We start from the raw sequence: 13,335 nt of genomic DNA, 5'->3' as shown, positions 1-13,335 counted from the left end.
TTTACAATAGTAGGAACAAGGCCCCTTCTTGTGATCACGGATGCACACGCTACAAACAGGTCAAGTATGTTTGCACGCTTGAGTATCAATTATAACCCAAGCAACACCGACATCATAAATGAGGAAGCATAATCCTGGACTCAAAACAATTATGACGAGTGCTTGGCCAAATACATATATTTACCCATCAGTGAAATACGTATGTACTTGGTATTATACTATGTCCATGAATGCGAAAATTTTAGAAACTGCTGGCGCACCTTTGAATACAAAAACAAACAAACAAACAAGCTGCATAGCATGTAGAAGAACTACCGTACCCTCACCCATCACTGACACATCAACAGATGTTCCCCATAACCCGGTTAATCACGCTCTTGAAGTACTACTTCCAAATTTCGGTTTAAACCAAAACATCGCGCTTGTTGGTCCCGCCTATGATACTTCCGATCCAGGCCAGTCAGCACATACCGAATGCATCCGTGGTCTGGTGCGGCATTGGCTCACCCCCATCCTCGCTCCTCGACCGAATTATGACGGATAACCTGGTCCTACTCGGTATTTCGTACTCTGCACCAACCCATTCCACGGCACTACACGGCGCAGACCCGATCCGTACCACAGAGGTGGGTACGCTACTTAGTAGGTCAGCAAGCGAATACATGGTACATTCGATGGTATCAGTGTTTTGTCAGCACCGACCCGAATTGACTCAGCGCATATCCTCCATCGTCGACTCACTTGGCACAAGCTTCAATCGGGAATTTACTGATCACTTCTTCCCATCGATCCTTCCCGAACCACTACAATGGCTATGAGAGCCATACAATATGTTCGTACATTATGGCATATTTTTTTTGTTGAAAAATAAAAATAAAATTCCTATCTGCCTCTCTTGGATTCCGATGGAACAGTATTGTTTCCCGCATGAATTGGCAAATGAAAAGACATAGAATAGATATATATCAAACAAGAGAAAGAAAGGACATATAAAGTATGCAGACTGTCTCAAAAAGCTATTTTCCTTTCCTCCTTTGATATGTAAAAAGCCCTCCCGGTTGTACAAGCCTTCGCAGAGGAAACGCAAGCTGCGTTAGCCATATCAGATGTAAATGGTGGGTCTGTACATGTGGGATAACACTCGAGCGACCCGATAAAAAAAATGCATTAAGAAATGTTTGCTTCAACAACACGCCGACCGCGGGGACTCAAAACTTAATATGCATATTTCGAGAATTATTCTGGAAGACATTAGGCATCAAACCCACAAGCAAAGGGAAACAAAAACGCGATTCTATGTCAAACTGTACCCTATACTAGGGAAGATAGTAGACGCCTTTTGATGTTGACCGATATATTTCTTATTTGACTGCGGTCGTGGCAAACCGAGCCAAAAGCACATATAGCTGTCGTTGCAGGAACAACGAAGCTAAAAACTACAAATGAGCATAATGGGTTCACAGAGGAAACATTTCTCACCGCCATACATACATGCACATCCATTGGAAGTATGATACAATACCAAATTCATCACTTAAACACGGAATATTCTATCGCCGATAAGCACAGGCCAGCAACGATCGACTACTGTAGCTTCATTTCGGTGCTGTCCGCTCAGGAAATGGGTATGTATTTCTTTTAATGCGAAGATACAATGTGTACTACGTTAATTAGAACTCACTACTACATTTATTAATACTATATCAGTTTTAGTTTTACACATCTAGTGATGAACCAAACGTTGACGTTACCGCCTTTGAGGAGCACGAACAAAAATGAACACGCACAAAGTGTACCAAGCAACTTCGTCGAAGGATGGCAGCTGTGCTCGCACACATGTACGAGAGCTGTCAAGTAGAAGTGACAAGCAGAACGTAGAGGAACACGTACAAGCTCAAACAAATATAATATCGCCTATGGTTGTTATGTATACGAGGTTACACCAGTATCACTCATCCCTGCGTTTAAATAACCATCATATATGTATATTGCAGGCTACAGTGCTACACTGCAAAATATCGAGTATGGATAGTAAAAAAGGAATCAAGGTTTTTTGAGTGGTGTCATATGTGTATTGATAGCCTACGCGCAGATACACACAGAGATGCCACCAATACAACTGGATGGCTCCCAATGAGTTGATTCAGCTACTGAAGCACAGGGGTCTAACCTATCGTAAATATGCCGTTTACGTAATGGTAGTAATATGAGCAAAAGTTGTGAATATCATATGTACTAATACTAACATACGGAATTATTCACTGATATATCTGTAACAGAGCAAAACAAGTGTTGAGACTCTGAGAAAGATTGTGAGCACGCGGACACAATCACACTCTGCATGTACATCATTAACGATTACCTGCCCAGATTGCGGTAAAGATATATTCAAAATTTTTCAAACCAGTTATGTTTGTCAGCTATGATTGATATAACAGCCAACAACAATGTGGTTTTCACACTCAATATACAATACAAGGATCAGACATTGATCGAAAGCACGAGCAACCAATATACAAAACTTACAAGTTGCTGTTAATGGGGAAGACGACGATGTACACCATCAATGGCGCAATTTTCTGACGATACAAAGCCATGTAGTGTGTGTATTAGAACTGAAACGTTTCAATTTGAAGTTTCGGGCTCTAAGTCCAGTCTAGCCGGCATGCGTGAGAAGATTATCTTAACGAGAAGTCTAGGTGTGCATGCATGGGCAACGAATGGGTCATCAGATTGAATCAATGACGATTTGGAAGTTCGTGGTGTGCAATTTGATAGGAATGTACGAGTACAAGAGAGACGGAATCTTCTATTTAAACATATTACGGAAGGATGTGATCAGTTGGCAGCTTAAATTACATGATCGGTAGCCGTTCAAATAGGGGCATAATTAGCAATGAATTAAGGCGAATAAAGGTATTTGTTGCGCTTATCGATGTTATTATACGTGCTTATGTGTGTGTTTTATAGGGATAGTATTATCTACTTCAAGAGAGATAAGTTACAATGTATGTACATATGCTTCGCATCCAATAGAAAGAGTAGCGAAAATTTTCAATATAGAAATAGGTGATTTTTGACAATCGGGCGGCCTGCTATCAAGAATTCAAGATGGCTATGAAAGTATTTAATTATTTATGTATTTTGTTTCTTTATTTTCAAAAAATTGAAAAAAGCTACAAATCAAGAGACCTAAGAGGCTAAGAACATTCTTTTTCAGTGAGTAATAAATACATACAACGTCCACTCGTCCAGTCACCAGTCACCAATTCTCCACTCACCACTCGCCAGTGCTTTTTCTATAGGAACTACTATCAGCAATATCATAGTCGAATATAGGACTATAGAAATAGGACTCTGATGGACACATACATACCGTAGCCTTCTAAATTGAACAGAAATACCCATCAAGCCTCACAATACGGGATAATATTACGGTCAAGTTAAGGTGCTGTCTATCTTGCACCACGCACGGCGTTTAACTGACGGAATGGAGGATGAAGGGGCATCGTCCGTGCCAACCTTCAATTTGGGGAATCGAGTCACTAATTTAGGAAAATATTCGGTACTGACGGATCGTGACCACTACTATGACGATGAAGTTATTAGTTGTACAGCAAAAGTACACTTTTATAAGGGAGAAGAAAGAGTACGGAATCTTAATTTCGTACTGTATGCTAGGATAGTTTATTACTATCCGGGTACTGGGCGCGTGAAAACAGCTAGGAAGATTAGCATGCTCAAAGAGCCGTTGCAGGTGTCACTTGTCGAACAAGGTGTAGATCTCGAGTACGCGGCGACTTTCGCAGTGCCAATCTTTACGCCGCCAGCCTTCAATACACGCCATACAGTTGCACTCAGCAGTATATACGTTGTAGTCATAATACGGGTCATTTGGACTGTTGAGTTGGTGGGAGAAGTTATCAATGCGTTCTCTCTGGACCACTGTGACCCAGAGGTAGCCGCACAGGATCACACATTACTTGTTCTTGCCTACAAGGAAATCGATAAACGCACTGTATATCAATCTGATTGCATGCACGCGACGGTGGAAGGCATTTCAACACTTTCCAAAAGGAGCTTCCAACCGTCACGCTCATCACTCTGGTCACGGAGACAGCGGTCAACTATTTCTGGTGTGCGTCGACCATCTCTTTCTACAGGTGACGTTAGGGAAACAGAGCAGTCAGATCAAAGCCTGAATGGAAACTCTCACCAAAGTTCACCGCAACATCCACCGCAAAGATCGAACACATCGAGTGGTTATGAAGTACCAATACTCGAAGTGAGAAGAAACAGGCGGGGTCGCGGTTATACAGTAAACGACCTTCCACCTCAACCGGCATCGGTTAGTGGTAATCCGAGACGTGTGACGGGCTCACCAGGTCCGGGTCGTGTGCGTAGATTGCGGGCTGCAACTACTTTGGACTGTTTCACACTATCACCTGGGGCGACGACCATGGCTACGATACCTTCGAATTCATCTGCATTCCCTGAAGCACGTGACAATGGAGTAGTTGGCCGATCACGTGCGGCGACGGCGTCCCAGAGCGATAGACGGGTAGTATACGAAGGAGGATCAGCTCCGAATTCTACCGTTGCACTCGGTTCGCCTGGCTCGATAGATTTTTCTACCACGAGCGCAGCGAGTGAGAACAACACCGACGTGGCAAGGGTTGTGTCAGACGGGGATGTAGCCTGTGCTGAGCCGGAAAGTGGTGTCCAAACGAATGCTCCTAACTTACAGGTGGTTACGGTTAGAGAATCGCTAAGAGACAATCAAACTCAAAATACCTACGATGAACTACGCCAACGTTCCATTATTGAGGAAAGGCAAGTTCAAAGCACAGCGAAATCGACGCCCGTGACCAAAGCGCAGTTACAGTTCATGTATAAATTGCAAGACGATCTTGCGCTGCGAGAGAGTGACACAGCGATGGAAAATTTGGAGTTGGACAAGATTCTGGAGACGGATTTCGGTAAATACAGTGAGGTCACTCAGGATAATTACATTATCATGCGGTGCAGTATCAGGGAACCTGGCACACTGAGTAACAACAAACCATTCGGTATTGAAGTATCGGTTTTAACGAGTTCCAGAGTCTTGGTGGCAAGGGCGGTATCCGCGAAACTGATACAAACCACTACGTACAATCTGAATAATAATTACACTGCTAGTTTTGCCAGCTGCGTGGTGGCTAGGGCAACGAAAAAATTGAGTATCAAAACAATCGGCAGGAAATTGAAGCCTGTTCAAACGCATACACTGATACTTGACCCAGCGTGTCCGAAAAAGCCCATTTTCACCAACAATTTCTCTAGTGAGGGAGTGAGAGGGGATGTGCCTGCACCTACGGCAGAAGTCGTAGATACTATGGAGACGCTTCTAGTTTCCGTTGAATACACTGTGCAAGTGAAATGCCGCGTCTGGGGAGGGCCTGATATAGTGTGTGATATACCTATAGTGTTAGAAAGCTGTGGTATCGAAACTATGCCGGATCAATCGGGCGTTCAGGATTATTCTGTGGACGATTTTAACGCTGGCAGGGGTTCAACCAGTTCTGGCTGCTCTGACCCACTGAGCATATCAACGGTGAACGATAACGCACCTTCTGGTCCACCTTCAGCTAGTCGGCGTTTGCGTGATATGTCAACTAATACGGGAGAAGTTACCAGAGACCCTTTGCGAGTGAACTCGCCCCGTCAGGTGGACACTTCCAGTCAACTTCCGGACTATGAAGTCATCAATGAGGAGAGTACAAAGTCATTCGGACCGCTAGGGAGACGAGCAAGCGATCTTAAAGCAGTCACATCTCAAAGGACGCGTTCCCTAAGTAGCGGCGGTCTAAAGTTGTCCTCGTTGTCCAGTCTACCAGGACGCTTGAAACGTAAAACATCTGGTATTGCCTCAAGGTTGAGTGTGACGAGTATAAATGATGCAGATAGAAAGTTGTTTAGTCGTGATTTGGAACCCATTCCGGCGGTCCCAACCGCGCTATGCTTAGAGGCAGAAGATACACCATATACGCCGCGTGCACCGAGGCGGGAGTCATTCTTTCTTGACGGAGTGGAATTGCCTAATTACATGGAAGTTTTAAGCTCGCAAGCTCAATAGATCACATCGATTTGTTCTCGGTGGTGGCTGTGCTCTTCATTAGTTCACCATATTTATCTGCTCGATGCGCATTCACGCGTGACGTATAATAAAATATACGGGTCAAGGAGGGTAGTCAAATAGTGCACCATAATTTCTGCTCGATGTGCATTCACGCGTGACTTACAGTAAAATAGACGGGCAAAGGAGGGTAATCAAATTGTACCATCAGTGCAAAGAATTTCATTTTTGCTGCTCAATGGCGGTTGCAAATGAGAATGATCGATTCGGAGAGATCTAGAATGGCTATAGGATATTTCACGAAGGGGTATTAATATAGATTAGTGCTATGTGAAAGCGAGGTATTCCATGAATTGGTGATTTACGAGGTTAAACATTGGGTTTCAGATTACGTATTCAGTGTTTTTACTACGGCAGTGCGTGCCATTAAAAGCTTTTAAAATATCGCCTCGACATAGAAGGATTAAATGGTCCGACATACGGAAAGAGAAGGATAGTATAATCGCATTGGTTTCCAATGAAAGTTGCATTTATTTTGTCTATTTGTGTCGTGTATGTAAAAGGGAGTATATTTTCTTTGCGGAGCCTGGTACCTGAAAGTACTCATGTTCACTTTTATTTGGCAATTTATATAACCAGATTCGTCATGCTGATCATTTTGGCATGTTGATATGAAATGGAACAGCTTATCTAGTCGCTTGCACAGTTAATTATATTCTCCACAAGTAGCGCCCGAATTTGAAGTTTGTGTATACGGAAATCGAATGCGCAATCGCTGCGCAATTTGCATTCACACACAGGGCCGGATTGCTTCACAAATCGAATTCGAGTGCGGAACTTGCCGATGAATGCACCCACTGCTTTAGCATATCTAGTTTACCACCTGTGAATACGCGGGTAAGCCATCATCGTCACTAATACCTGCGTTGTTGTCATTGATCTGCAAAAGTACACCAGAGGTGGTTTTCGGTAGTGAATTCACATGATTTCCTCCGGCATTAATACTTGTGACATCATCTGTGCTACCAGTAGAGGTATTCTTCTTTCCAGCAGATGCCTTTTGCTCACTTACTTCGGTACCCTCACTCGAGTCAGTTGTATTTGGCACAGGCAGAATAGCCTTACTCAGACGTCTTAGAGTACCCACGTTAAATGTGCCACGCCTACTACTCTTCTTTTTCTTGGGGATATCACTACCTTCATCTATACCTTCTGCTAAATCGTGCAGAGATGTATTGGGTGTTTGCGAGTCTTGAGCCACATCATTCTCACTCCGCGTAAATTCTGGCGGAACTGTTATATTACCAGAACTACCATTTATACCAAGTAATGGTGTGATCGCCTTACTAAGACGTCGGATACCTCGCGCACCGACTGATCCTTGTCTGCTCCTCCTACGAGTTCCTGGAGTTTCACCATTGTCATTTAGCATGGAATCCGACACAGATACAGAACCACGACGATCCGCAGACGACTGACGTCGACGTTCGAGATTGCCGTACGATTTAGTGGACTTCGATCCGATCTCACCATACTGCGGCGGCGTATTGGCTGCCGACAGAGCAGGCGAAGATATGCGGAGGGGGGCTGTCAATGTACCAAAGCGAAGAGACAGATTAGACTGGATACGTTCGACAGACTGAGACGAACCTACACCTAAGGATACAGGTACAGGACCTACTCGCGGTGACGTAGAATTAGACCGTTGTCGACCACCGCGCCTGTCGGGGGTGAATGGGCCTGAGCTCGTGTCAGAGTTGAGATTCGAACAGGAAGCGTTTGCGTGAACCGCAGTTAGGTTACTGGTTGAACTACCAGCATCAGCGAAGCCATCGTATACAGTGTTGTCGTCATCGACAACCTCCTGCGCCCCGGAAGAATTGTTACCTGCTAGAAGTGAAGGATTCACACTATCCCGCTGTGGTACGGGTAGTCGCTGGGAGTCTAGGTAGCGGTCTGATCGTCCTGGTCGTTCGGCAACACTCTCCAAGTCCACAGCGATAGTCTTCACGATATCATCACCACCCCAAACCTTTACAGTGATCACAACCTTGTAATCGACCACAAGCAGACTATACCCTTTGACACCAGTAACAGAGGCCGTGGGTGCGGGAATGACGCCATTATAGCCATCAGACGCGAAATTCTCAAGGTCCTTTGCTAATCTCTTGCACGCGGGATCGATTGTGAGCGTGTGTGTATATAGGGACTTAGTTTTGAATTTGGATAATTTGATTTTGTCGCTGGCCACGGTTGTGCTCTGCCTCAGTCTTCGACCACTCAGAAAGTACGAATTGACCTGGACCAGGCTTGCTTCGATGCTGCGAGCTATAATAGTTTTGGTTTCATTCAGAAGTGATACCTTGATTTCGAAGGGCTCCTTATTGCAGAGTGTGGTAGATTGGGTCAAAGTGGCACGCATAATGAACACCTTCTTGTGAACATCGGACTTATCGTCCCCGATTTCGTAATCTGTTTGCAAGATCGCATCCAACTCAGTGGCCGCTATCTCCCGTTCTCTATCTGCTCGAGCCTGTTCCTCTGGATGCTCGAGGGATATAGCGCCATGCTTATCGCTGTTAGAGCTACCAGCACTCTGGTAAGAAGTCAAAGAGTTATCTTGTGCCTCGTACATAAACTGCAAATCAGCTTTAGTTGCTGGTTGGAAAGTTTTCGAGGCCACATTTTCGACTACCGATGGTCGAGGTTCCTCTGGTTCTCCCAGGCCTTCATCAGATATCTCCCCCATTTCTGTATCGGCTAATACATCGTCGTGTTCTACACTTGGCATATCTTTCGTCTCTCCTTTCAATTGTTTTACGATCGTTCCTCTCGTACTCCCCTCGACCGTTACCTCTCCTGCTGTCTTTTCATACAACGACCGCTTGTTAATCTTAGTCCTTGCCAGCAGGATAAGCCGTGGTTCCTGCTCCAACGAAGTTCCAAGCGCTGCCGCGTCTTCCCGTCGTCTCTCCTCATTCTCTGCATCCTGTTCTGTAGACTCAGATTCCGTTACCAGAATTCCGTCAGCTCCGATTTCCCCATTCTCATTCTCATGCTCATTTTCACCACCACCCTCACCCAACGTAAGCACTTCCGGTACAGGCTCCATTAGGGTCGCAGTCTCACCGCTTCTGAAGTCTCTGTCAAGTGTTGTGGTTGTAGCTGAACGTGCACGCCGGGAAGATGGACCTGAGAGTGTAAGTAAGTTTTCCTGTGGGTAAAACCCTACAAGCTCCAGGCTCCACCGCACGAATGCATCGATCCGTACGATTCTCTGACTAATATGGAACGTACCCTTGCTGTGTACCGTTGGGGGTGTGAACATAGGCACTTTGACTCTCACTTCGAACGGTTGCAATGATAAAGACTCCATATCTAACTCCGGTATAGAAACACGGATGCGGAACACTGGACGTTTGGTCTTTTTATTAGTGGAACGTTTAGTGTATATCACAGTTGATTGCAGCACAGCCTCTATTTTCTGAATCGAATGAAAGGGACTGAGCTGAACAGTCCCTGTGCACACTATCTCATCATCATCGTAGTAGTAAAGCGAGTCAGGTTTGATACTGAAGGCACCTTCGGCCTCTATCGCTTCGTTCATCTCGTTGAGAGAGGGGCGAAACCGAGCGGCCGCCATGGTACTATCCTTTTACTTTGCTTACTGTAGATGCATAACCTATAAGTACACAGTGAGAGTTTCAAGCAGCGAGTTGGAACAATCGTCGAGGAGAGACTGCAACGAAAGCTAAAGAAACATTCACAAAGGCACGGATGCGTATAAAGACAATGATACAGTCGCTATAGCACCTAAACTTGTGCAATTCCGGTTTTGAAACACGTACAAATGTATTCTGTTCTATGTATGTGAAATCAAAAATGCACGATTCATGAGGTCTGAGGTATTTTTTAATTTAAAATAGTTCTGTTCGTCCGCTTTTAGAAATTCTCCCTATGTTTTGTAAAGTTGTAGACTTGTTGTGTAGCCTCCTTGAAATATTCATTTTTCACTTTTCCAGCACAGTGGTGACTGGTGAGTGGTGAGTGGTGGTGATTTGTAAATTGTATGATTTTCATTTTCATTTTTCTCTCTTCACTCGTCTTGACCTAATTGTTTTTAAAAAAGTTGGTAATTTTTTTTACTGAAAATATAAATATATCGGCGGCTCCTCTCATATTGACTTGTAGGGCGAGTCTTAGCCACTCAGGCTCACAGTCACTCAGCTCTGGGGCCTGGGCGGCTGGCTCGGGACTCAGTCGGGAGTCGGGACTAGTCCGACTGGGCTGTCTCATGATATTTTTCTGTTTTCATTGAGGACAGCTGTCTATTTTTTAGAAGGCCATGGGACAGCTTTTAGAAAAAAAGCACACACACACAATTTATTGTCCTCGTGTATTTGATAGGTCGAATACAGAGGCTCTGAGACTCTGAAGATTGAGAAATCTTAATGCCACCACTGTAACAGCCACCTAAATTTACCACCACTGTAAGAGCTACCTACGCTTTTAGGATCTAAAAACCCTACGCGAAACCATAGTATATGTACGTATTTAATATTCATTGTATTGAGACATGTAATGTCTTAACCGAAACATAATCTTGTATGTATTATTTATTGTCCTCGCTCTCTTTAATTTGCAATCACTACGATTATAGTGTCTTTCTGGCGAGTTAAATGCTTGGTATGTGTTGTAGATCAGCTCAATTGCATGAAATTATAAATATATATAACATATATGTATATATGTTTTTTTTGTATATATGTATATTTGTATGTATATATGTATGTAAGTAATTATATAAATATATAAATGAGTATACATACATATATATATATATACGTATGTCTGTATATATATATATATATATATATATATGTATACATATCTATATAAATATATAGATATATACATGTACGTATGTATGTATATATGCATGTATGTATGTGTGTATTTAGTTATTTATGTAAATATCTATATAAATATATACATGTATATATATATATATATATATATATATATATATATATATGTTTATATTTATATATATAAATATATATATGTGTATATTTATATAAATATATAAATATATAAATATATGTACGCATTTATGTATGTATGTATTCATATATATATATATATATAAAAGTATACATATATATAAATCTACGTATGTATGTATGCATATATATATATATATACGTATGTGTGCATGTATGTATGTAGTTATGGATTTTAAGTATGATTTATGTCCTATAATACGCATATATGTTCGTATGCTGTCTCAAAAATAGGATCTTCTAGAAGTGATAAATACCCACAATCTCCAACAGCATCTACATTATCAACCTCTTGATCTCCAGTTGGAAGTTCAAATAGTACACCGGTCTTTACATCCTACTCTCCCGGATGGTACTGTGACTTACACTCCACTTTGACTGACATGATCTTCCGGCCTCACTTTAATATCTACTAGCTATATAATCTCTCAGTACAGCTCAATACAAACTCGCTATAACGCTCAATTTCCGTGGTGTTTACATATATATAATGTACTGTACGCACGTGTTTACTATAGTGAATATTTTAGTAATGGTGTCAAGCCAGAATTTTCACGGCTGGCGTCTATAATGGGTGTAGGTGGCGAATGTAGGTGGCACTTACAATGGTGGTATATTTAGGTGGCTCTATCTGTAGGTGGCGGTTTAGGTGGCTCTTGCAGAGGTGGCATTAAGATTTCTCCTGAAGATTTGTGCGTGATGTTTGATATTTCCATACTGATACTGAATAAAAAAAATCATTTGTGGCGTCTAATTTAGTATTTAAATTTTAGAGAGAGAGAGAGTCTAGACTCTAGAGTTTTGACCTCTCTGGTTCCTACTTTCTCGATATACTATTTTGTCTGTCCGTTGTGGTAAATATTTAGGCCGGATTTGCCAACTTAAACGAAATAATGAGAAAATACAGCCCTAATAAATATTCAGGTATATTTTGGTATATTTCCTAAGAAATATTGGAGCGCTATATGTCATGAGAATTTAGAAATTCAAGCGTGATTGTATTTGAGACATCGTTGAATATTCGCAAAGTATTTTGATACTTTCAGTCGGCAAATGCACGAATGCACGAGATATTCTGTAATTTCTGTTTTGGGACCGATAAAGTGATGCCACATTTGTATTGGTACATATTAACCCGAGCCCTCCCATTGGCAGTAGTGTTCCATGAAGGTTTTATTGACATTTTTGGAGTAAATCCAAAAATAGAGTTTTATTCTCTACCAGAAGTCAAAAGAGGGTCTACCCTCTTTTTGACTTCTGGTGAAATATACAACAAAACAAAATATTGTTGTATATTTTTTGGATTGAATCCGGTATATTTGGGTATGGCAAAACACCCGAAATCGTGAAATCAGAAAATTACGAGGCTCAAAAAATATGAAAGTCATTTTCCATAATTTCCTGAATATTCAGAATAACTGTCAAAATTATGGATCGTGCGAAGAAAAATCGAATTTAGTTACCGGAGTAAGGTATTTTACTCATTTCATGTTTTGTTCCCCAATATTTCCTGAAGTTGGCAAATCCGGCCATATTTTCTTTTTCTTCAGAGAGAGTTGTTTCACTTTCACAGCTGCTGTAAGCCCCATACGAATATATATAGATAGATCACAATCACGTCCGGTTTATTTTCTGTGTACAATAGTATCAACAAATACAAAATCGTCATGTCGAACGCTGAAGTCCGGGCCAAAATGGCCTTCGGAGCTTCGCTTATGCTCGCAGCCGGAATCGTAACGTTTGTTCATTACAATCAAGAAGAAGAGCGGGAAGTAAGTTTGCACTGGACCTGTCATAGCGAACTGTACACGTTCTGATTTCAAAAGCATCAAACTTTCAAACTTTTCCAGTCATGTAAATATGTTTATGTTAGGTATATGTGTATATATACATATATACACAAGCACTCACAAGTCTACACACGTGTACGCAGATATATACATAGACACAGAACCACACACATGTACACACCATACGTGTACATACGTGTGCACACGCACACGTACACACAGTACACACAGACACAGACACACACATATGGGTGTGTACACACACATATGGGTGTGTACACACACATACACGGGTACACAAATACACACATACATACACATACCCACCCCCCCCCCCCACCACACACACATATATATATATGACTTT

At 42.2% G+C, this 13,335-nt stretch overlaps 2 protein-coding genes across 2 annotated transcripts; one reads left to right on the top strand and one right to left on the bottom strand.

The window, feature by feature from the left end:
- Positions 1-3,271: 3,271 nt before the first annotated feature.
- Positions 3,272-6,603, top strand: SARC_01173 (hypothetical protein). The gene has a single exon (XM_014305134.1). It carries the CDS (start codon positions 3,491-3,493, stop codon positions 6,113-6,115), a length of 2,625 nt encoding a protein of 874 aa, XP_014160609.1. The 5' UTR covers positions 3,272-3,490; the 3' UTR covers positions 6,116-6,603.
- Positions 6,604-6,625: 22 nt separating this feature from the next.
- SARC_01172 (hypothetical protein) lies at positions 6,626-10,018 on the bottom strand. Its single transcript, XM_014305133.1, has one exon. It carries the CDS (start codon positions 9,756-9,758, stop codon positions 6,987-6,989), a length of 2,772 nt encoding a protein of 923 aa, XP_014160608.1. The 5' UTR covers positions 9,759-10,018; the 3' UTR covers positions 6,626-6,986.
- Positions 10,019-13,335: the final 3,317 nt, after the last annotated feature.

This window comes from Sphaeroforma arctica (assembly GCF_001186125.1).
Source record: "Sphaeroforma arctica JP610 unplaced genomic scaffold supercont1.44, whole genome shotgun sequence".
NCBI classification, from domain to species: domain Eukaryota; class Ichthyosporea; order Ichthyophonida; genus Sphaeroforma; species Sphaeroforma arctica.
The sequence above is the reverse complement of the archived record's forward strand: the minus strand, read 5'-3'. Positions and strand labels throughout refer to the sequence as shown.